General features: G+C 41.7%; 2 protein-coding genes across 3 annotated transcripts; both read right to left on the bottom strand.

Annotated features, from left to right (window-relative positions):
* Nucleotides 1–551: 551 nt before the first annotated feature.
* LOC117427660 (ras and EF-hand domain-containing protein-like) lies at nt 552–12632 on the bottom strand. Of its 2 annotated transcripts, none has more exons than XM_034045844.3 (17): nt 12034–12632; nt 9235–9384; nt 7923–8013; nt 7172–7267; nt 6453–6530; nt 5965–6080; nt 5670–5738; nt 5340–5421; nt 5043–5125; nt 4688–4913; nt 4221–4334; nt 3693–3837; nt 3218–3299; nt 2621–2735; nt 1971–2084; nt 1813–1889; nt 552–1512 (listed from the first exon to the last, which is right to left on the bottom strand). In XM_034045844.3, the coding sequence occupies exons 1-17, from the start codon at nt 12357–12359 to the stop codon at nt 1410–1412; spliced, it is 2067 nt and encodes a 688-aa protein (XP_033901735.3). In that variant the 5' UTR covers nt 12360–12632; the 3' UTR covers nt 552–1409. The 2 variants fall into 2 exon arrangements, with proteins under 2 accessions (XP_033901735.3, XP_058851515.1); XM_058995532.1 differs by having other exon boundaries at nt 9235–9381.
* A 1652-nt stretch (nt 12633–14284) lies between these two features.
* Nucleotides 14285–25195, bottom strand: LOC117427788 (endoplasmic reticulum aminopeptidase 1-like). The gene is made up of 18 exons (XM_034046082.3): nt 25075–25195; nt 23621–24243; nt 23052–23190; nt 22527–22661; nt 21974–22094; nt 21006–21160; nt 20148–20261; nt 19557–19691; nt 19311–19442; nt 18791–18945; nt 18456–18535; nt 17858–18041; nt 17329–17485; nt 16813–16997; nt 16217–16384; nt 15758–15898; nt 15358–15439; nt 14285–14952 (listed from the first exon to the last, which is right to left on the bottom strand). The coding sequence occupies exons 2-18, from the start codon at nt 24124–24126 to the stop codon at nt 14734–14736; spliced, it is 2808 nt and encodes a 935-aa protein (XP_033901973.2). The 5' UTR covers nt 24127–24243; nt 25075–25195; the 3' UTR covers nt 14285–14733.
* Nucleotides 25196–25644: the final 449 nt, after the last annotated feature.

Below are 25644 nucleotides of genomic sequence, written 5' to 3'. Positions count from 1 at the left end.
ATGCAGAGATTTCTGCAGAATGGGCCTTTGTCTCAGAATGTGAATAAGAGATCCAATAAGAAGGCAGTGTGGTCTAGTGGTTAAAGTCCAGGGCTTGTAACCAGAAAATCACCAGTTCAAATCCACCTCTCCCACTGACTGACTTACTGTGTGACCCTGAGCAAGTCACTTCACCTCTTTGTGCTCCATCCTGTGGATGAGATGTTAAATCAATGTCCTATTGTAAGTCACTCTGCATATAATGCATAGCCTACCTCTGTAAAGCACTTTGTGATGGTGGTCTGCTATGAAAGGCGCTATATAAAAATAAAGATATTATATACATATCCATTGCCTGGTAAGAAAATAAAGTTTTTACAATTGACAAAATATTAAATAACAAATTAAACCAATACCCAACATGAAACCGTAGGCTCTGTGGCCAGATCTGATAACCTCAAGAAACTTTTACAGAATATGTGTCATCACAACCGCATAAGCAGGATATCTACACTGAGCCGTGTGTGGGATACTAAATGGGCTGGCCCATGTCTATTAATCAAAAACTAAAGTTTTGTAACAAACATATTTTTTTTATTTCCTATAAAACTATAATAAATTCTAAACACCAACACAGCCATAAAAATCAGTTTTACATTTACATAATTTCAGCATTAAAACTTTATACATCCCTTCATTTTTGTTCAAGAGTGTTAAAAACACTTTTTTTTTTGTGCAAAATACATTATACTGGTTAAATATACACAAACCATTTACCTAAATGCAACAGTTTAAAAATACAATGTTCTCCAAGGGGTGCTAAAGCTATTGTGATGCATTGGTGACCTAATTTGTGTTGTGCAAAAAAAAAGAAAAAAAAAATCTTATCCACAAAAACACATATCCTGATGCATCTTGAACAGCTGGAAATGTGTTCAGTCAGCTATTCATGCTTATTGGAGACAACAGGAGGGTTTACATGAAGCAATAGCAAATGTTGTTCTTGTTTGGAATTGTTGAATTTTAAAATCCATCTTTTTAATGTCAGCAAAAGTATTAAAAGAAAAGATACTTATTTCCTAACACCCCCAGCCCTGTAAACGTGACAAACAATTCAATTACCTTAAATGTTTAATTCAGCAGCTGTCACTTACCATTATAGTGAACTTTAAAAACAGCATTCTCATTAACGTCAATTTACTCCTACACAGGAGGACAAATGTATGTATTTATTTAAAAATGTGTCCCATGTATTTGTTGGTGGTGTGGTTGCATGATAACATCAATAATTGTAGGGTGCAGCTGTATTGATTGTACAGCCACCCAACCAAACTTGCCCGATTTCGCCCACACAGTTGATTTGCTGTATTTTGGATCCATGCACAAAATAATACTTTAGTGTGATCAGATGCCAGGTGAGACGGTGGTTGCTACATCCCACAGCAGTTTGTCAGTGCTTTCTTCCCATCCTGGACACTCAGTTTCATGACTGGCTCGGCAGTCTGCTTGACATTAACAGTCTTTCTCACTTCCCTGAGTAAACGGAAGAAAACGATCATTTAAAAGGCATACCTATAAAATGTGAATTACTGTTAAAAGTACCCCTGCAGCTCGTTTCAGAAAATATGAAGTGCCTCCCCACCCCATCTTCTATTTTCCTCTCCAAAAGGGCTGGTGTGGTGTTCTTTAAAATCCACTGAAGGCTTTACTGTTCTCTTAATGAACACTGGATAAGCAATCCTGGATTCCAGAGCCAGGCTTCAGACCCGATTATGATCATACTCCCACCCAATTACATTAAAATTTATATATACACACACACACACAAATTACCTTGCAAGATGCAGGACAGCTTCCACAACATTGGTACCGTCTTTAGCACTTGTTTCACAGAAAAGGGAATTGTACGTCTGCAAATGAGAAATCGGGTATATTCACAACAGGCTTTTTCGTGACTGCTGTAAACGAGGGCTCTGGCGGGCGGCGCTTACCATGGCTAGCTTCTCCCCGTGTGCAGTGTTCACACAGCTGGACTCTGGCATCTCTGCTCTCAAGTCACACTTGTTTCCAATTAGAATTAGAGGAATGGGGTTATCTGTGGAATCCTAAAGGAAAAAAAAAAAAAAAAAACACTGATCCCTTGCAGTGTCATTAAAAAAGGGTAAGAGCTACTAATCAGAGCTTGTTGAGCTACAACAGCTGTGGGTAACACTTTACATTGCTGTGTATTTACATAGTAGTTACTTAGTGTGTACTTACACACAATTGCAATGTTTTTATGCATAGTTACAATGTGTACATCTTTTTGTACAATATATGCAAGTAAAAAGAGTTGGAGTTAGGGTTATATCATGCAAAAATATGTACACATTAAGTCCATTGCAACTATGCATAAATACACAATTACAATGTTAAGTACACATGTAATTTACAAAGCAACTACTATGTAACTACATAGTAATCAGAGACACAATGTAAATTGTTACAATGTTTTGTCAAAAAAAATACTGTGAGACCAACACCAGGGGGCACTCTGTTTGCCCATACTCATGCATCAATTGAGCTTTTAAAAGTCATCCCAAGCTGTACAGTGTGCCTACTCATGGAAGCACCGGAATACAAAAACGACCATCACTCATACCCGGATTTCATCAATCCACTCTCTGATATTCAGGAAGCTCCTCTCAGAGGTGATGTCGTACAGGAGTAGCACCCCGTGTGCCTTTCGGAAGTAGGACTTGGCAATGCTGCGGAACCTGGGAACAGAAGCAGATCAAAACAGAGATGGAAATAAGACTGATTGCCTAGCAGTTTGATCCATTCCTGGTTTACTAGGATTTCCACGCCTGAGCTTATTAGATACACTGTGGCTAATCAAGCTCGTAGTAAAACCTGGAATGGGTGGAAGTGCTGTGCAATGGGAGTCTTTATTTACATCCCTGTTAATATTTGTTTCACGTTTTTAAATCAAGATTTCACATGTATATTCAAATATCAATAATTCAGAATAATATACAAGTGCAATTTGGATAGTGAATGCACAGCATATTACATTATATTGTGCACTTCCAGGGCCATAATCTGCTTAATATTAGAATCTGGTTATAAGGTTATTATCAGCTTTATTATCATCTACAATATAGGATGGGTTTTTGAAAAGAAAGCCTTTTTGATACGGCACCATTTATATAATGCACATTTAACTGTAATAGAAATGTTCATTTTTAAAACCTCTAACCTCTCTTGTCCTGCAGTGTCCCAGATCTGTAATGTTGTACGCTCTCCGTCAACCAACAACTTCTTCATTTGGAAATCGACTCCTAATGCAGACACAGGCACAATGCAGACACAGACCCACATTAAAACTAGTCGAAATCCACCTTGTGTTTGTACCAAGAAGGAAAACTTCAGAACATGCATTACTGCCTGGGAGACGAGGCAGGTCTGTCTCAAAGACATGCATGGCAGCCCAGAGAACAGCATCTGCCCAGGAGAACTACTGTGCAAAACATATAGGGGCTATCAGTAGGATCAACTGAAAGAAGTGAACAATTGCCACACAGATCACATATACAAACAAGCAAGCAGCTCATCTCCAGCATTACTGCTAGCTGTTGATAACCTGAACATACAGGTACTGATGTAGTTCTAATATACTGGCACTGGGGCTACAACGCTTAGCAGTAGGTCTGCAGCACTTGAACTCTCCTTACCCAGTGTTGTGGGGATGTTTCCTCTGAATTCATTCATGCACAGTCGGAGCAGAAAGCTGGACTTTCCTGCTCCCGCGTCCCCTGCGAGGACTAGCCTGTACATTGGACCCAGCTCCTGGGAATCCTCTGTTCCTGTATCAGCCAGCTGTGAACAAAAACAGCTTGTATTTGGGATCTGTAATCACTGCAGGGCATGCCTGTGGGATTCCTGCGCTCAGCTCCTGTAAACTAGACTCGACTGATCGGAGATAAAGAGATGTGGTTGAACCCGGTCTCTCCCCATTCCTTATCTTGGTACTTTGCCCTACACAGCCTCCCAGTCCAACTCTCACCGTTCAACAACCCGCTCTCCCAGTCCCCAAGGCTAAGCACCAGGCAAACCTTGTTCAAAGTCCCCAGCTCCAAACAGCCCCCTGCTGCCTCCAGTCCCATAGCACTATCAGCATGCCCCTCAGTGCTCAGCTCCTACCCCTTCCCCAATCCACAGCTCCAGCCTGGCCACACAGGTGTGCAGGTCCATCTCTGTACCTTTGGGCTGAATGCTGGAAGGCGTCTCCTAATCGAAGACCCAACAGAACTGCGGCGACTCGGAGCCAAAGATGATTCCATATCGAACGTCCTCTCGGACTTCAATTCAGACATCTGGAAATAAGAGCAGAAGGGAAAAACATTCTTAAATGTTTATCAAAATGTTTTACATACCTAGTCCTACAGTACATGGAGAATGATGGCACAGTGGAGAGCAGGCAGTCCTCTCTGTCATTTTTATTTAGGGTGAAAAAGGTCACAGCATACTGCACCTGTAACTAGGAAACTTGACCTCACTCCACACTGTGGTGTATTCTGCCAGTTCTCTTCAAGGAAAAACTGCAAATGTCGCTGCTGAGCAAAAGCTTTTCCAAGAAATCCCAGCTTTGGTGATGCTAACAATAACGTGGAATGCCATAGTACCCCCCTTGCACGTGGATGTGAAGCAGCTGTTTTAATGAGGCTACCTCAATATCTGAGGGCACACAGGAGTAGCTGTAGTGCACGGTCCCCTCCGAGTAGTTGCTGTGATCGCTGTCGTACTCATTGCTGGAGTCCTGGCCGTCAATGGCATCGTGAGAGTCGGAGACTCCACTGTCCAGGTAGTTGTCAGCCCAGCTGGCAACCTGAGAGTATTTTGCAGGTGTGGGTCCATACGTATCCAACGCCATACTGTTGTCTTCACCAGCAAAGCTTAAAACAAACACACACAAAGGTAATACATTTACTAATGAACTTCCATCATGAAGTGCCATTAACTATGCAAATAAATGATTAAAAAAAAAAATAGTTCAATACAAATTCCCCTGTACTCACTCTTACCTGCTATAGCTAATGACATGCTGCCCATTTTGTTCATTGGGCTTCACTCTGGTTATTGGAATTCGACCCCTGGGTGAGAGGTGCTAAAGAAATTAAAAAGATAAAAATCAATCAAGCACAAGATCACTCACACACACACAAAGATGAGGGTCACCACACACATAAACAATTTCAGTAACTGCTGGATTAAAACACAGAAGAATGAGATTGTGAACAGTCCGAGTGAATAGAGTATTCTTTTACTACAGGCACTCACAGGACAGCATCACATGATCAGGATCAAGCACGGGGACTCACCCTTTTCTTTCCAGACCCAACGTTTGTGCTGAGAGCCGATCTCAGCCCATCGTTGCTGTCGTACAGCGTTTTGTTTACACTCCTATGAAAAAGAGGGGCACGTTTTACATTCCAAGATTAAATCTAAAATGACTACAAGAAGAGGATCTCTAATTTTAGTAAGGAAATATTTTATGTTACTACGTCACAAATCTGTGCAGCAAAAGTTTACAATGTTTTTCTCCCCGAGTTCACCATAATCGTCACTATAAACTACAGATCAAGGAAAACGAGTTGACCAACAAACCACTCATGATCATTTGTGTACATATACACACATATATAACTTACTGCAGTATTTCAATCTGATTGGAATAAGACTGGCGTTCTTCTGCCATCTTGGTCAATGCTTCTTTCTCTCTATGCAAGCAAAAAGCAAAGTGATTTTAGTGCAATACAATGTGCAGGACAAAACATTTCTATTCTGCAAGTGCTCTACAATGCCAGGCATTGTACTGTAATGATACAAACTATTTATTACAGAAATCAGTTCTTTAAATCACCATATTGAAGTCAATAAATGTAATGCTATGCCTGTGGCAGATCTGGCGTATAGGTGTGATGCAATACCTGTGTTGTATCTCACCTCTCATGTTGTAATTTTTGGTCTGTAAAATCATTTTTAAGTTGATCCAGCTCTACTTGAAGAAGTGAAACACTTGTCTTGGCTTTTTCTAGACATTTTCTTAAATGGTCCTTTTCCTGAAAGAAACAAGCAAACCAACAGACGAGATGTTTACTGCTCTCCAGTGTCAGATTATCCCAGCAGGTGACCTTGGAAGTGACTTCCTGTGGTTATGTGGTACACTCCTTATTAAAGTTCCCCACACTGAACGCACAGCAAAGTATAATAAAGCAGAGTGAAAGCATGGTAAAGCATAGGTAGGCACTGTAAAGAATAACAAGGTATGGTAAAGCATGGCAAACCAGGGTAAACTATGGTAAATGCATAGTATAACCATGGATAAAAAAACTTCTATAAGCTACAGTAGTAGTAGCTTATAGAAGTTTTATAAGCTATTCTAATATTCCGTTAACACTGTCTTAGGATAGGGTTATCATTCAATAACATACCTGTGTCAGCTCACTGATTGTATCTTTAAGTTTAGAAACATCCTCTTTGGCGATTAAGTGCAGCAGATGCTCTTCTTGCTGTTAAAAAAAACAAGTGTATTTAATAACTACAGTACTTAAAATAAATACATTAAAAAATCTTGTTCTTTACAGTTGCTAAGACAGCCGCTCTATAGATTCACTTTCTGTGCAGCAGGTATTAGGACCCTATATCTGCGACACAGGAAGTGAGTGCAAGCCTCAAGTGGGGCCCTAATACCCGCTGCACAGGAAGTGAATTTATATGGTGGATGGCAGAGTGAAAATAGTCTGAAAACTTAAAAGCAGCTAGAGAAAAACAAAGGGACTTCCATAAATAATAAGGATAAGGGCGTCTGCTAAGAAATAAATAATAATAATAAAAAATGCGTTAGACTAATGAGAAGTGTGTTATGTTTTTTTTTTTATTCTTATTTATTGCAACCTAAAATGCAGACAGACTTTACCTCGAACAAACCTGGTCAAGAGACACAACTGAGATCAGTCCCCAGTGGCCAATAATATATTCCATCAAACCACCCAATACCCAGGAATGTTAAAAATCACAGTGACATTTAACAAGACAGACATCTTTTTCTACTCAATTTACTCTGCTTCTATTCAGAAGCAAGCAAACACAAGCCAGCAAATCTCCTTTAAAAATAAGACTGTGAAGCCCATTGTAATCCTTCCTCTCCTACCGCTTTGAGCCTGTCAGCAGTTGCCTGCAGATCGGAGACCTCGTTCTCATGTCTCCTCTGAAGGCCTGCGATTGCTGCTTCCAGTTTCTGGTGCTCCTGAAAAGGGTGAAACCAAAGCAGCAGGTTTTGGTTACAGAGCCCTCATAGGGAAGTCTTTGTTTCAAAGAGGCCAGCAAGACAGTCCTCTGGAAATAGAACACTCTACATGCCATAGGAATGCAAGCGCACACACCTCACACATTTACCAACACTGTTTAGAACTAAACTTACAAAAGCAAGTTGTAATACAATACTGGAGTATCCTCAAGAAGTTAGAAAGTGTCCATCTCAACTTAGCTTTCATTCCTACACCTTTTTCACATCATGTTTTAAATATACCGGTAATTTATTAAGAATAAAAATACTTATTTGAATACTGTGCCCTTGTAACACCACACAGATGTTGCAAAGTTTAATCCTATTTTTTTAGCCGCAGAAAAATCATCCTCTTTATAAAACTAGCAACAACAAAAAAAAACTTAGTTGCAGGTATTAATAGTATTTCATTTATACTTGGGTGGCTATTACGCTATGAATAAAAAATGCATGTACTTAAATCAACAATGTAATGCATTCAAAAAGTTATTTTCTATATACAGAAACTCCTCCTGTTTGCTCACAGCACTGTATCACTGAGCTCAGCATGCTGCACTGTACATGTCCTAGGTCTGATGCATGCCTTTTTATTTCAAGCACTATAGTGTGGTCTCACCTCCTCTCTTACTCTCTTCTCCAGGTTAGAGAGTTGTTGCTGTATGTCTTCCTCCAGTTCAGCCAGCTGTCTCGCAGTCATCTCCTCTGTCCTGAATAAGAGTCAAGACCATCAGCTGCCCTGCTGGCAATAATCCTCAAGCAGTGTGAATCCAGTTCACTGTGTAGTAGTTAGCGATGTCCAATACAGCTCCTGAACACCTGTGCTTGCAGCAACACCACCTTTCAGTCCCTGCGACATTCAACTGATTTCTGCTTTTAAAATTATTCACAGCGGCTTTTCTCCCCAGTCTCTTTAAAGACTGTCCCAGTATCTTCTCTGTATTTAGACCAGGACTACTATTCTGCCTTGAAGATCCTAATCCCTCTCTCAACACCACCTTACTGCCCTTTCAGCCCCAGAGATTTCAGAAGTGACACTGATTTAGTGTACGTTCATGCAAGCATTTGCCTGACAGGTCCCATTCCACCCACTGCCTGGATTCTCTAATAAAACCAGCTGAACAGCTAAACTCCCCTCCCACTGTTACCTTGACAGCTTTTATTCTAAAATTTATGGATCATACATTCACCTAAACTGTTACTGATTTTGCAATATTACCCTTCTTTATTATTATTAATCCTATCATTTCCTTTTACAGACGTTTAACCTTACTTTACAATCAGGCTTGCCTAAGGAAATGAGAAACCTGGTTGACTGAATAGAGTAGAGCAGTCTGCTTACAGGGCCTCTGTGTGACAAACAGGAATGGGTGTGAAAGCCACAGCGTGACCCACACAGGTGGAATGTGAGACTTGTCACTATCTAGGTAAGGGCGAGGCATACGAGCCTCCGGAGCACAATTTGATTTGATTTTAAAACCAGATTAACGTGAACAGGATTTGCGTTCCTATCAGCTGCAGGATACCGGGGGTGGATGCTGTCTACAGGGGTAATTCTGAGCAGCCAGCATGGCACAGATATGGTTCATACTGAGCTTTCCAGACTTGCTGAATGAATGATCCACGATGGGGACACCGAGAGTTTTTAATGAGCCTCAAAAAGCAATTGCGTTCATTCAACTGGTTACTTGTTTAAACGCTTATACATGTGTTATTGCACTTTGACTTCCTTCTACCAAAAACTACTGGATGTCTAGCCTTCTCTTCTATATCAGGACAGTCGTATTGTAATTCGTGGCAAACCAGGGTCAACTATGGGAAATGCATAGTGTAACAATGGGGAAAACCATTGTAAAGTTGCCAAAAATAAGGTGCAGAAATACTGTGTAAAACTTTCATACTGTCACACAGCACTGCCAGCGCTTTCCTACCTTCTCAGAGTGGACTCCAGTTTGTCAGTCTCCAGACAGTGGACCCTGCTGTCTCTGATCAGGCCCTCGATGAGCGACTCATACTGGAGCACAGCGTCCTCCGAGAAGGCATGGATCTGCTGGTACAGCTCTGCCAACTGGTCTCGGCTGCTTTCAAGAGAACAACAATACAGTAACACACGCATCACTGCCACGGCCTGACACAGATCCACAGTGCACAGAACAGGAGAGAATGAGGCTGGAAATGGACATCTTATTGAACACTGGAAAGACCTAGATGTCATTAAGTAAGCAAATTAGGTGTTAGTGTCATGTAAAGTACATGTGTGAAATAACTTCTTGTGTTCTCAATGAAAGTGTGACATAGAGACACTATTAAGAGCCTTTTCATTTATGAACCATTGGCTGTAGAAACATCCAAATCGAATACAATATACAGAGATTCTGGGTTCTTGTGAAAGCCAGCCAACACATTAGTTTGCTTTCGGAACCATGGCGGAACTTTTTGCAAGTAACTGAATTATGTTGTTTATTGTTTTAAGAGGAAAAAAAGTGTCAAAATGCTTGCTTATTTCTAGAGAAAGAAACAAACACGTTTTCGTGGCACTGTCCAAAGCCTTCCACGTTGAAGTTTCTCCGCTGCTTTGCAGCTGTGCTGAGCTTCAGTGATCGGTGTAGCTACGGGGACGCACCTCCACGAGCGAGTCGTTCGTACAGTACAGAACCGCCCTCGGGTTCCAATGGCAACAGGAAGCAAAATGTCCACACTGGCTTTTAAAATATTCAATTTCCTTTCATGCGGAAACTTTACAGCCTGTAATACTAAACCTGTTATTAGATTACATTTACATTAGCTGCAAGAACAGATTTGGTTTTAACATAAATCTGTGACCATTTTTTAATCAACAAAATGTGTTTATAAACTAGCAAAGCTTAACTTCCGCGGTAAATGACGAGGCCTGCGAACACGAAACATTATTTTACAATGTTTTGTTGTTACCTGGTAAGTTTACTGAGGTCCACATGCCTTTTTGATTGCTGAACAAAGGCCTTGCTCGCCTTGTGTTAAGGCTGGCCCAGTAACAATCGCATCAGAAGTATCATTTCAAACATGTATATATTGTATTAAATGTCTGACTTTTTTTGACACGCCATATTTCAATGCAATAACATCTATCGCGTTTACATTATTCAATGCCTTACCGGTGCCCGTATGTTTTTTCACCCGAGTTGTGTGTTTTTATATAGCAGATTACGAGTCCGATCAGATGAACAGAATATATCGCACAGATGTCAATGTAGTAGCAATATCGACTATATACTGTTTTAAACTGTCATGTCCACTCGTCCTCCCGTGCAGAAATATTTAAACTTTTTTGCAGTTCTAGAATGGAAATCCGAAAAGCAACAGGTAGAATCAGTCAATCAGGGGGCTGGAGCCGAGCCAATCGCTTCGCAAATAGGACGGGGTGTTCCCTATGAATTGCAAGTCCAGTGTTATCAGCACCTGGGATAACATGACTGATAGGGGTTTGGACGCGCTGGGCTCCACGTACGAAATGAACGCACAGTATTATTATTATTATTATTATTATTATTAGTTTCTTAGCAGACGCCCTTATCCAGGGCGACTTACAATTGTTACAAGATACCACATTATACATTATTTCACATTGTACAGTTATCACATTATTTTTACATACAATTGCCCATTTATACAGTTGGGGTTTTACTGGAACAATCTAGGTAAAGTACCTTGCTCAAGGGTACAACAGCAGTGTCCCCCACTGGGGATTGAACCCACAACCCTCCGGTCAAGAGTCCAGTGCCCTAACCACTACTCCACACTGCTGCCCACACAGTACATTCCACAGCGACGTCAACATTCCTTCTGTAGATCCGGTATTCATTCTTTGTATTATTATTTTATTATTATTTTTTGTGGGTTTAAAATATGCATGCTATGACTGTAATGCCATACGAATCAAGGTACGTTAGACTTTCCTGGGGAATTTGCCTGCAGTTTAAAGGTACAGTAAATCTACAGTTGAGCCTGAAATTTTGGAAATCATTTGAAGATTGAGTTTTAGGTGCAAAAAAAAACAAAACAAAAAAAACACTCGAATATGGGAAAAAAATATATACCTGCATTGTACTACAAATGTATAGTGAGTAGAATTAAATATATTTTCAAGAATACTCTCTAGCCTGTCCCAACTGCCAGCAATACTGCCCTCACATCCTCATACACCTGCTTCAAACATCACACAGCACAGAGCAGCACCGGCATTATTAATCCAGGACAGGCGCGGGTATAGACCAGCAGGATGCACACATGCAAATGTGTCAACCAGGCTCCTCGTCTTCTCTTCCCTTTCATTCAACATCTCCACCGCGGTATGAAACCGGTCGGTCAGGAGTGGCAAGTCTGCCGGAGGAGGTGCAAGAGAAGAGCGTGGAGCCTTGCTGGAATATTTGGGATTCCTGTGAATTTAGGAGGACTTCCCGTTTTCACAGGGGTGTCAGCTGAGTGTCACTGAATCTGGTGTAAAATGACGCATTCCCTTGTGCGTGTAAGACTTTCATTTGCACTATTTAATAAAAACATAACACTGGTGTCTCTAATTCCTGTGTATTTAATACATGTGTACATGCACATCATTACAATGATCATGTATCTTTACAATCTACAGTACTTCATGTGTAACGTTTAGAGTTCGGGTTAGGGAACCGTGAGGGTTAGGGATAGAGTAACAGCGTGTGAAATGTTTACACAACAGAATTGGTACTGTGATCTACCTGTTTAGATAGTGAACCTTATCTCCGAGTCTCTCTTCAAATTCCTCCCAAGCGATTCTGTGTGAATGCGAAGCCCCGTCGAAAGAAGCCAGATCCAAAGTTTCCGAAACTTCGTGGAACCGGCTCGAGAAATCACTGTAGTCGATGCACCCGTCCCGGTCCATGTCGAACTTGTTAAAGAGAAGAGCCACCTGCGAGGTCTGGACGCTCAGCTCTCGGCAAACCGTCGCAAAATCTTCATACTCGATCCGTCCAGATTTATTCAGATCGCACGCAGAGAACAGTCTCCTGAGGTCGGGTTTGGGGTTAGGTGCTTGTGATTCCATACACGTAGAGTCTGTTCATTAAAATACAGAGATCGGGCTCAGCGCAGTGTCAGAGGGTACTATAGACCGCAACCCTGGCGCACGGTGTTATGCGAATAACAAAACAAAGCAAAACAAAAGAATAATCACGTTCTACTTCTTGAAATGTGCTGTGAAGTATATAATCGCCGTGGCCTGAATGCCCTCTTGTTTTGCCTGCTGTATTCCAGGTAAGTTTCTGAACTCGCTTATCGGTCTCGGGGAGTGTTTCCTAATGAGCTTCCAAGTTGTGCCCGAGTTGGACGCATCCGTGCTTTACTGACGTCATAGCTTCTGACAAGGCGCACTGAGAAGTGTGGGTTTCGGCTAAGGCGTTGTGTTAAGCAGACTTTCGTGCTGATATGGGGTTCTTTTTTTGTGGAATAACTTCCTATATTCATTTTAATAACACTGTCATTTAAGCTATTAAGGAATTTAAGCTAAATTGAAAACCGAAACTAAAATAAAACAGACCCAGCTACCAAAATGAAGCTATAACTATTCAGTGTTCTTGAAGCTCAGACATTAATATTTATTTATTTATTAAATGTATGTATGTTGTCCATTAAAAAGACACCTGTTACGTTGCTCAATCAATAATAACACGTTTTGCTTCCTTGTTACTACAGCCTTCCTTGTTTTCCTGTTAGAACAGTTTCTCCTTACAATCTTGTGTAATGCAAATGTGACAATTACTCTCACTTAGTGTCAGCAGGAATGACGAGGAGGTAGGGAAGGAATAGAGCAGATATTTCTTACTACTAAAAAGACACGTGATACTGGAAGAAACCGAGGCAGTCATTACAACATTGCTTCGTTCATCACGCAGCAAACAACGCTACGGAAAGTACCGCAGTGTTGAGGTGTGTCTGTATTTCTTCCCATGGTAACTTTTAAATGCATGGGAGTACAGCGGGAATTGCAAATCATTTGACAGTATCGCTGACATCACTCAGGGAGAACCAGAAACTCCCCCTTCAGCACACACTCTCCACCCTCCCTGTATCCATGGTTACGTACATTTTGGAGTTCGTTCCTATTCGCTTAAAACAGCAGCTTAAAACTACAGTACTTGCTCACCTGGTTTCACTGTCGCTGTAAAGTGTTACACTAAGAGCTCAGGTTTTTTAATTACTCCCCAACCCATAGTTAGCATCATCACTGCTTCCCTTATCATTGCTGAGCTCAGCTTTTCATTTCTCATACATTTTATTTCCCTCTCCTCCATGTTGGGGTGCTTCTGTTGCAGTCTCCCATGCTTACCTTGCTAGGCAGAGACAACCCCTTGCAAGTTAGAGCTGTACTTTACACATGATGTGCCACCCTGCTCTACCGAAGCACAGGACAGACTGTACTCCCCGGCTACACTAGTAGCAGATGCTTCTCGCCTTTGCAGTCAGTTTTGCTGCAGATCAGAAAGCAACAGCAGGAGACACAATCTAGGCTCTCCAGATCAGCTGTGTTCCTTAGATGCCATTACCAGGGTTATCCTAGATACCAAACAGCAGAGACTGAGGCTGTCTCCAGAGATCCTGATGCTCGCAGTTCAAAGAATGCAATTTATCTGGGAATGAGAACAGCAGGGTGCATGTGCTCCGCAGACGTGCCCAGCTGTGACCGCGGTGTCCAGGAGAAATGAGACTGGCCCTTTGTTATTTAGAGAGAATCTGACTGCCGGGTGCGGTATTATCACACACAGGATTTCACTAAGCAGTCTGCGTTTTCACATTGGATCTCAATGTGTTTCAATCGCTGTGTCTGGCGGTACAGCACAGTCCAGTCATTGGTGGCATTGTGGTACTGTATTCAAGTTCTAAAATATCTGCACAATGACAATAACAAAATACCTTGATGTGAAAAGATGATTTTTGTGTGTGCAAGGGTTTTTTTTTTGAGGTTGATCAAACATTTATTTACAGGTGAAACTTGGACAGATGCACACAACAAACTGGCCAAAATAATAACCTGTTTTGGTTCCCAGGTGCGTGAAGGGACACTGATTGATCCTGTTGTTTCTGCACTGTCCTGTGCACTCTGCCCTGCAGCACAGAGGTACTGTACACCTGCAGTGCCTGTGTACAAAAGGTGGTCTGCACTGTGATAAGCTTGTCTTTCCAAAGCGCCCTTCAGCAAACAAGACTTTTCCCTGGCCTGGCGCATTCCAAATGAACAGAGTTCTTTTCACAATCTTACTCAATCACTGGGGAAATATGTACTCCACCTAGCATTAGTGTACTTAAAAAGGACACAGGTTAGCCTGGAATGAGGGTCTGTGTTTTACAAGGTATATTTAAGATTAAAAAAAAAAAAATTCCAGTTACAGAAAAATCACAAAACACACATTTCATCAAGACTTTCATGTTTTAACATAAAGTGCCCTGCCTCTTTTTAGTGCTAATGCTGGTCTGCAGTGCCTATTTGTTGTGTATGTTTCAGTGTACTCCTCGCGTAGCCAAGACTTGATCTGTTTTTTATTCTTCTTCAGCCACAAGATATTGACTTTGATCATTTCCAGGGACTGCCTGACAAAGGCGAGGTTTCTGAGGTTCTTCGGAGAGCGAAAGAATTTCTTAACCTACAACAGAAACAAACAACAGACCAACACAGAGATGTACTTTAGGAAGAATACTGAACACAACTGCATTGAACACAACAGGCCCTATTCACAAAACTGTTTTGATGAAATAAATAAAAGTCTTGTACGCATGAAACTGTTTTAGAATGGTAAATAACAACCTTTATTTAATTTAGAAAATAGACTTTGAAATACAAATTCTTTAAATAAGTTTAGATTTGTAAACAGCGACCTATAGTACCGATACAGTTTTTGAACTGGGCTGAAATACGTGGAGGTTTTCATCCTCAATAAATTAGAACTGTCTTGTCCTCTTTAATACTTGGATTCCTGGTCATTTAAGCCACACACCAGCCCAGGCTGCTTTCAGGCAGTATGACTCCCACACATGTTCCTGCTACTTACTTCCTCATACTTCTTTCTGGTGGTGTACTTCGAGGTTATTGAAACAACGATACGGGACAGATAGCTTGAACCTAAAGAAAACCTGCAAGAAACGAAGCGAATAAAGCTGTGTTAACAACAGCGCTGCATTCAAACAGACAGGGCACTTTCAACTTCAACAATCAAACAATGAATTTAAAGTTCTGAAAAAAAAAATTCTACAGTCTCGAACAACTCCAGCAGCTGTATCTATGATACAATGGACTGGAGGATAGCTAGGGTGTATTTTATTATTGCATGGTGCAACTGGAAGCTGCTTGCAATGCAAGGTATCACACTTCTACAAGACATTGCCCTCAACAGCATGTTATAGACCCGCACATCTACACAGTCTCCACACGCCACAGGATGCTGTACTTGCTTTTTGACGAGCTTGCTCCAGTGTCGCTGTACAAACTTCCACACTAGCTGGTTACTCTTTGGAGAGCGAGCCAGTTGTCTGACGATGGTGCCAAAATCCTGAGTCTTGATGACCTGGTTCTGCAATGCTGCATTCAGTAACCTGAATACATGGAGAGGCTTAATACAGCAGCAAGGTTAGAAATGAAACTGGGCATGTAACTTTGCAAGCAGGAATCCGGTTAATACGTTGGTGTGTGCATTCAAACCTGTCAGAGGTCCATTTTTGTGTTTTCATTTAGTCACATTTTACTGCACCCCTCCCTTGTAAAATGGTGCAGACCTGTTGTGGGCACACACATGGCACAGTGAGAGGGCCTGGAATCGGGAGATTTGATAGGGCTGGATGAACTGAGCTGTGTATAATACAGTCAGGAATGCAGCAGGAAAGAAAGCAATAGTAAATGTTTAAGCCACTTGCCACTTCTTCTTTCTTGTGCTCCTGGTTCGGGACAAGGCTGCCAGGATCTGCACTTTATCGGTGCTGGAAGTGCTTTCGATGTACTTGCGCAGTAAAAACGTCCATTCCCTGTCTCCACCCTTCTTTATCCCTACCTGGAATACCATTCCTCGGAGAGTCCTGGGCAACCTGTTGCAACAGCCCAAAAGAAGACTGTAATCATGTGGGGCTGTTTTATATAAAGCAAAGAAACAAGCACTTCATAGTTAATATATAGAACTTGAGAATGCAACTGTATAAATCACAAAAAAAAAACATATTGTGAACATCACCGTGCATTTTATCCACAAGATGGCAGTACAAAGTTAGGAAAGATGTTTTACTAATCTAGTATAGAAGTGCAAAAGTGCCACCATATGTATGTATGTATTTATCATTAAATTGGCAACATATATGTATAACGAAGTATAATTATATAACCACTATCACCACCCATGCTCTGATGTAATATTGAAGGGGCTGCAGATGTATTTCTTTTTTTAATGCAGTTACTGAATGAATGATTCACTCCCGGCTCGGTTGTGTGGGAGATGTGAGAGAGTCTTGGCTTTACTCACTGGGTTTTCCCATCAGCTTCCATCCAGTGGTGGAAGAGTCTCTCTGCGTGCTGTGCTGCAGGCAGTCTCCTGTACCTCTTGGCGATGGAGAGGAGGAGTGTGCGCAGGTTCTGTTGAGGCAGGGTGCCACTGTCATCCCAGCGCTGAGCCTGCATCAGTCCCCTCAGCAAACTCAGGATGTGTTTCTGACAAATCACAACGCAAAGACAATACAGCCCTTCAAGAAACAGCTGCTTTGCAGGTTTTAAAAGACTGGGGGCAAATTTGACTTTATAGTCACAGTGAGCAGTGCTGAGCAAATTGGATTGTAAATAAATAAACGCATATTTAAAATGATCATTTAATAATTGATCAATGAATCCAGTCACCTATACCTACGCATGTTGTGAAGTTATTTCTCTAAGGGTAGCCTGATGAAGGTACAGGCAGGTATTAAACAATAAGGTTTACAGTAAAGAAAACACTTCATCTGGCCCAATGAAAGGCACATGAATTGAGAGCCGGAATGTACAGTACCTTTAACAGCTGCATAACACAGCGTTCTCTGCTGAAAGCGAATTTACTGAGCATGCGGGTCATGTGAGCAACAAACATTCTTATGGGGAGGTATTCCTTCTCCTTCCCCAGGGACAGGCTGAGAGAGAAGGCCTCGCTGTACTTCAGGGTCCCCTGGCTGTGGAACACAGGATTTATTATTCATGAGTCAAATCAGATTGATGGGCACTCCTAGAACTTGGAAGACACTACAACTAAGTGATAACCATTTGAACTGGACTCGATGATAACAGCCACTAAATTCATCCTGCCCGTCATTCATTTGTACTGTTGTATACTTGAGCAGTTTGTTTTAACCCATTCGGTATTGCTTACTCCACAGTGAAGCACTTTTAGCCATGCACAGTTTCTCAGTAGTTTTATTGCACAACTCTTGATTGTGCTTATTTGGGAATGTTTGCACAACTGAAACGTGTCTTAAGTGCAACCTGTCCAGTTGAGTTTATCAGGGGCAGTCCCAGCAGTCCTTGAAGTACTGCCTCTGCTCTACCTGGCCAGGTGGAATGTGTCGTCAATGAGGCTGGCCCTGTCACTCCTGCTGAACGCGCTGTGCTGTTCTCTCAGCTGGCGGCTGATGACACGCAGCGTTGGGAGATCATAGGACACTCTGTAGAAGCCAGTGGAGTTCACATTAGCTTTGATCCAGGCAACGTCATGGGGGAGATCAATGGATTCTGCAAGAAGAGATTCCAGAGGCGTATTCACAGTGTATCTGCACAATACTTTACAGCTGACATGGGCTCTACTGGTGCAGGGCCTTGATCTATTACAGAGGGGCTAGGACCCTGGTTTTAAATACGAACAGGAGCATAAGGGGAATGAGAGGCAGGGGTTTTAAGGAAGGATCCATTAAAAGGAAGATGTTTTGAGTTTAATGTGTAACATTTCAAGAAAGATGGATTTGGGTATTCTAGTATTCGTATACATGGTAATGTGCTAAGACAACCCAGCATGTAAGAGGTGATATGTCAGTAAGGTTGGAAATGGGGTTTATAAAAAAAGTAGCATTTATCGATTATGACACAGTAAAACTTAAAGACCATGGAAAAACTGCTGCAGGCTATTGCTATGAACACATTAGGGATCACCTTCTTTGCTCTTCATTAGATGGCTGATGACGACAGTTGAATTGCTTGTATAAAATGTGAAAGGAATCTGCCAGAGGAAGCTGAGAAAAAAAATGTAATTAAAAATCCAATACATTCTATCAAGAAGGCAATCAACACAAATTCATTTTCATGTTATTTCATGTTATTTCATGTTATCTCTTGCACCTGTAGAGTAAATGGATAAGACCATGCAGAATAAAATCATCCGTCCTATCCATTCACCTTCAAACACTGCAACCCGTACTGAAACCACGCTGCTTGCCTTACAGCGTGTGCATGCACTCCCTCCCATTAGAGACTTTATATCACCATACCCTGTGTCGCTTTGTGGGTAGAGAGTGAAAATGCTCTGAGAAAGTTTGAGTTTCCTTCCTTGTAGTGTTACAGACACCAGCGGGTACCCTTTCTGCATCGTCCAGGTGTCCATGATAGCTTTCACATTCACACTCTCGCCAGCCTCCACAGCACTCTGCAGCATTAAAACAACACAGCTTCCTTAACTCTGCAGACAGACTACCACAGGATAGCTACCTCATCCATTTCAAGAGAAATGAATGTGCTTACTCTAGATATAAATATCACTATATTCCATTAGTACACTGGTGTGTTGTTTTGAGTGGAGTTGTCTTTCCTATACTATGAGAGCAGTCATTTAAACATCTTTCCTAGACCTCTATACACGTTAGCAGAGTCGCTATAGTGTCTGGTGTTTTAAGCTGTGGTCAGTGTTCCACAATCATGTTCAATTCTATACTAAAATAGTATTCATTGGTTATCTGATTACGATTGGCTTTCCCCCCATAGTTTAGCCTCATATGTTAGCCTCATAAGTACCTTGGTAAGTGCTTGCCACAGGTAGTCCTGGTGGGCATTGCCGTAGCTGTGTTCTTTCAAATAGGCTCTGATTCCACCGGTAAATATGGGCTCTGTCAGGAGGTTGTGCAGCATTCGCAGGATACTGGCACCCTGAAAGACAGCAAGCCCAGTCCAAGAGGATTCAGCCAAGGCAGTCTGGATGAAGAGAGCAGCGCTGTGGGAACAGCTTCCCTGCTGTACCGTTTACTGTGAACTTCCTCTTACCTTGCAGTAGGAGACCACGTCAAACATCTCTCTGATCTGCGCTGAGCTCCTGACAGGCAAAGAGATGGGGTGAGAGGTCCTGAAGGAGTCCTTCTCCAGAGCTCGGTAGAAAGTGGTGATGAGAAGCTGATCTTCCTGGAAAGAAGCACAATGACGGTATATGCAGTAAATCTCACTTACTGCCTCACCCTGGGTTACAATTCCTTTGCAGTTCTAAGTTGTTTCTGATTTTGCAGTCACTAACCCTAATCTAACCCAGTTCTTTAAAAAAATGTATTGCTTTTATTGGTGTGGATAAGGAAACGGTTCTTTTTTACCTTATTGGTAGGTTGGATTATTAAACGTCTTTGAATAGTTTGCTCTTGTCAAACACAGTGGAACCTCTCTCTCTATGATGACCTCCAATGAGACTATGATGGTTTCAGTGTAGTCATGATCTAGTTCACTGTACTGTGGAACCTCCCTCTCTATGATGACCTCCAATGAGACTATGATGGTTTCAGTGTAGTCATGATGTAGTTCACTGTACTGTGGCACTCATTGCCAGGTCTCTCTCTGCCCTTTTTCTCTGGGCTCTTGTTTCTTACTCACCGCACACAAGCTGGGCTCTAAGTGATTAGTGGCAACGAACTCCATGTAGGTGGCAAAGCCCTCGTTTAACCAGAGGTCATTCCACCATTCCATGGTGACCAGGTTTCCAAACCACTAGGGAACAAAGAATTCATCATATAACATGATCCCAGCCCTTCTATAGCAACCAAGAGTACATCATATAACATGATCCCAGCCCTTCTATAGCAACAAAGAATTCATCATATAACAATGATCCCAGCCCTTCTATAGCAACCAAGAGTACATCATATAACATACCAGCCCTTCTATAGCAACCAAGAGTACATCATATAACATGATGTTATATGATGTACAGGATGTACAGGGCAGCAGTGTGGCGTAGTGGTTAGGGCTCTGGACTCTTGACCGGAGGGTCGTGGGTTCAATCCCTGGTGGGGGACACTGCTGCTGTACCCTTGAGCAAGGTACTTTACCTAGATTGCTCCAGTTAAAACCCAACTGTACAAATGGGTAATTGTATGTAAAAAATAATGTGATGTCTTGTAACAATTGTAAGTCGCCCTGGGTAAGGACAACATGCCTCATTTCAGCTACCCCACCACCCCTGGGGTGCATGTTGTATATATCTTCTGAATGAACCATATTGCTTGCATTGTCTTTATACACAGTGCTGCATGCATCATTTAAATGCACACGACTTTATAAATGCACCAGATGACATCATCTTTTTTAAATGCACCCTGTTTCATTAATCTATTTTTTTTTTTTAAATACACTGTGTTCATGCCTATTTGTTAGTGCGAATGTTGCATGCATGCTTCTGAATGACCCACGTGAGACAGTATTCAAATGATAGGTTAAGTAAAACTGCTTTGCCTGGTGAGCCAGCTCATGAGCGATGACCTCGGTGACCCACAGCTTGTTGCGCAGTGTCGATATTTTGGGGTCGTACAGCAGGGAGGTCTCGCGGAAGGTAATCAGGCCCCAGTTCTCCATGGCACCTGCCTCGAAATCAGGGATAGCTACCAGGTCTGCGCAGAGAAAATCAGCGATTCAGATCAAAGTGCTGCTTAATAGCATCCTACTGTGAGCTGTTACAGAACACCTACAGAATCCCGTCCTTACGGGAACGAGAATCTTCACTAGGTGCAAAACAGTGTAAACCTCTCCAGCACAAATAAGCAATGATAACAAGGGATTTACTGCATGTCATTACCACTGTGGTCAGCAGGTGGAGCTGTTGTTCAAAAAACTAAAAACAACAGGTCCTTATATGAAAGACCTAAACCAGGGGTGTCAAACCCCAGTCCTCGAGGGGGGGGGCGCAGGGTCTTCTGGTTTTCATTCCAACTTCAGCTCTCAATTAACTTAATCAATCAAATTATTTGTTGAATTGGACATATTTAATATTATTTATGATTCAAGGTACACTCGCTTTTAAACATTTAGAGGCTGGGAGAGAAGTGTTAAATGTGTCCACTTCATCAAATCATTAGACCAGTGAAGTAAGTGAGAGCTCGGGTGGAATGAAAGCCAGAAGACACTGCGGCTCTCCAGGATTTTGACCCCCCTGGTCTACACAGTGGCAGGTCTTAATAATCATGTGGCGTCAGATCATTAAAATAGACCCACTGCATTGCGAGAGGCTCCACAATGCAATCGGGCAGCTTTTTTGTTATGGTTAATGCAATTAACTCAGTGTTCAGTGTTGAAGGCGTTAGCTGAATCGTTTGTCGACCTGAAAAGGCTTATTATTAACTTGACCTTGCAATGATATTCCAGGATGGCAGATGTAGAAGTGTGCAGATAAATGAAAGGAATGCACAGGGCATGCTTTCCGGTACCTATTTTCGGAAGGGGGTATGGAATCTGGAAGTACTCTTCGAAGAACTCCAATATTTTCACACCGGCATGGAGAGCATACTGTGTCTGGACCATTTGTTCACTTGGAGCAAACACTGAAACCTGTGGGAAACAAATTGGAAATAAAAGATACTAATTAGCCTTTACTCGATACAATACAAAGCACTGACTACAATAAAACACTGTAGCATTTGCATGACATCGTTAAGAAGATCACCCCCAAGTCCTGGCCTTGCTTGGGTTTGCTTTGTAATCATTTCGTTGCTGCTGGCTGTCGTGAGGGTTCTTTGATTGCACTGGCATGCAGGGTTCACCAACGCTTCTGGTTTAATGAGTGTTTCTTTGTCAGGGGGTAGCTCTAAGACAGATGGTTGTGAGTCCAAGGATTCCTGTCTATGGCTTGAAAGACTGTGTGACTGTGTTTCATTATTCATGCCTTGTATTATACCGATGAGTATACCGTGCAGTGCAATACTAGTTTGTACTGTCTTTGGCTTGCAAGGTCATCCCTGCCGTCACTGTGCGATCTGTTACCTTGGTGCCTCTTTTAGATGCAGTGCTTTTGGAAGCAAAGTCACTGACAACGAAAGCTACCAGGTAGCTGCTCATCTTCACACTGTGCAGGAAGTGATCCTCCAGCAGCCCGTCTGCCCTGGGCACGGTGGTCCTCTAGGGGAGAGAGGGATATACTTGTGGTGTAAGTCAGATAATGAAACAAAGAGAGAGCACTTTACTGTCTTTTATTGTAAGGTAATTACATTTTTGAAAATATGCAGTAATTAATAGTTTTTTTTAAAAATTGATAAAGAAAAAAATTGTATACAAAATAATATACCATTTTTTTTCAATAGCATCGCGTTTTGCTGAAACTTAAGTATTATAACAATGTGAAGATATTCACATACCCCTGGCCTGACATAAAAAAAACCCCCAAAAAAACAGAATGTAACATGATTCTGGTTTGCAGTTGTTGTCCTTTTTAGCCTACACAGTCCCACTTACCAGATATGTGCGAACTCAGCACATTAGTGGCAACACGGTGAGTTCACAGCTGCGTACCTTTGGCATGTTTGAGATGGCATAGTGCTGCTGATCCCGAATGATCGTGATAGAAAACACCGCCTTCATGCTGGGCTCGTCGAAACAGGGGAACGCTTTCCGAGCAGACGTGGCTTCAAAGTGAGTCGCGGCTAGCATTCTAACATATCACAGGAGAAAGAAAAAAATAAAAACAGTTTTATTGCATTGAGAGCCATGGGGAGGATTTTACAGGAATGCACTGAAGCATTCGTATCTTTTATAATCGCCACATTAAGGTCGCTTGTGATGCATTTGCATGCACGTGTTTAGTACAATGGCTTATCGTTTCTTTCTTCTAATATGTCACTATCTGGAGTGAACCGCCACACAATGAAACCTACATTGAAGCTAATCTGTATAAATGCAATGTACATCATTTAACGTGTATGTGCTTATATGTAAAATGCATACTCAAGTGGCATGGGTATGTAGTACATAAACGTGACCACAAGAGGGCATTAGAACGTCATGGACCAAGCCTCTTGCTCTGATGTTAAATGTACAGTAGCAGGGTGTGTGTGTGTGTGTGTGTGTGTGTGTATGTGTACCTTGTTGTCCCGTTTCTTGTCCTGTAGAAGGCTTTGTAAAACCCAGAGAAGCTGCTGGAGAGGGCCGCTGTGTAGCTGACAAAGAGCTCGTACTTCCTCCCTGCCTGCAAGGTGGTGCTGGAGGTGAACGCCACCTGTTCGTTCTGTACAGACTCCTGCAAGCGAAGCGAGAGCTGCTTCTGGTTGTGGTGTTCTGGTAACGGCAGCAGAAGAGCCTCCCTCACCTGCAGGTTCTTGCTGTTCAGCACCACGTGGTCCGTGTCCTTCAAGACGGCCAGCAGGATCTTCACTCTCCCCGTGAAGGTCCTATTCTGGAAGTCTGGATGGATGGTAATGTAGTAATGTTCAGGGATGATGGAGTCTGGGAGCCGGTAGCTGCTCCATGGAAATACCTCTCCAGGTGTGGCAGAGTGGTTGGCACTGGTGTTAATGTACCGCGCTTCCTCAAAAGTTTTGGAAAAGCTGGCCAACATCAGCACAAGAAAAAAGCGATTGTTTGCAGGCATGGTTGTGTTAATGACGTTGGTGGAGTGGTAATGACGTTATGATTGTTATGACTAGGTCTGTTAGTCTTTGATGGGGCTTCTCCAGATGGTCTCCTTATTCTTGGGTGAACCCTATTGCTGAAATATAAAAATGTAGCGATTGTTGTTCAACAGAACGCCAGCAATGCAGCGAATCCCATTGCTTCAGTCCCTGTGATCAGCTGTTAACAGATCTGCACACATTTACATCATCTGCATTTATAGCCATCTGTTCGGGTAGCTTGTTATATTTATAGCATTGTAATTCTGAATTCTGTAATACATAAAGGCTTAATTCGACATGAATTAATAAGAAAATCCAACCCTTTTTCAAACCCTGCCCATGATACATGTGTCATTAATGCATGCTTTCTTCATTTGAATTGAAACGTTATTACTTAGTACCGTGGTGGTTATTCTGTAATTACATGGTTATAAATGGGACTAATAATAAAGCGTTTCCTGCCATAGAAATGTTGTGCATTAGTTTGGATTATTCAGCTCAGCTGCTTCTGTCTCGGATGTCACTAAAGGAGATCTCATTTTACAAAACACATTGGAAATCCAGTATCCAGTACATCGATACAACAAAGGGCTTATTAAAATCAATACAGCTTTTAGACTACTGATTTTATTTTTAATTAATCACAATATCATCCAACATCATTCATTTTATCATCAGACAGTTCTTAAAATCTTAAAAACAAAACAAGGATTTTTCTTTTTAGCTGCCGGTTAATTATATACCTGCGAATGATGTAAATAAGTACAGTAGTACTTTATATTGAGAATTGCAATCTCATCTCGTTATCATGGAAACCCTGGCAGGCAAGAATTCTGCAGGACTTCTATAGCACAGTTCACTAATTTAGGATGCTTTCCAGAACCAAGTATAAGTGATTAGAAAAAGACAAGAAAAAAAGTCATCACCTGTTCTACTGGTGTAGTTAGTCTGCTGTCCTGTAGATTCACCTCAGAGATGCTCACTGGCTGAAGTCAATGCTGTTCTTTGAGGAGGAACGACCTGGTGTACAGACTCCAGAGCTTCTCTTATCTCTCCATTTGCATGAGTTACAGTAGATGTCAGAAGGCATTTAACATACAAATGAAAAACGAGATGACCTTTAGGATCCTGTCCGATTACGAAAAGCATCTCGTCTGGGTTGGTGAACAGACCTGACTCCAAAATAACATCTATTGGTTTTAACTGTTGCATGTTTCTGTCGTCTCGTTTACAATTATAATGTCTGAACTTTAAACGCTGAAGCATTAAATCATTAAAACTTCCATAAACAGGTTGACAGCTTAACATTGAAAAGGACAGCTTGACAGAAAGTATATATTATGGAGTAGTAGTATTATTCTTATTTCTAAAGTGGTGCAGTAAAGATTACTGTAAGAAACTACTTAGAAGTAAGTAGAAGCCCTTTAAAAATGCTGTTTAGGTTTGAAACATATTGGGGTTTTATTGCAATGAAGAAAAAAAGGGGAGATAACATC

The sequence above is a fragment of the Acipenser ruthenus genome, chromosome 21, assembly GCF_902713425.1.
Source record: "Acipenser ruthenus chromosome 21, fAciRut3.2 maternal haplotype, whole genome shotgun sequence".
NCBI lineage: Eukaryota > Metazoa > Chordata > Actinopteri > Acipenseriformes > Acipenseridae > Acipenser > Acipenser ruthenus.
This window is presented reverse-complemented; position numbering and strand designations above follow the sequence as displayed.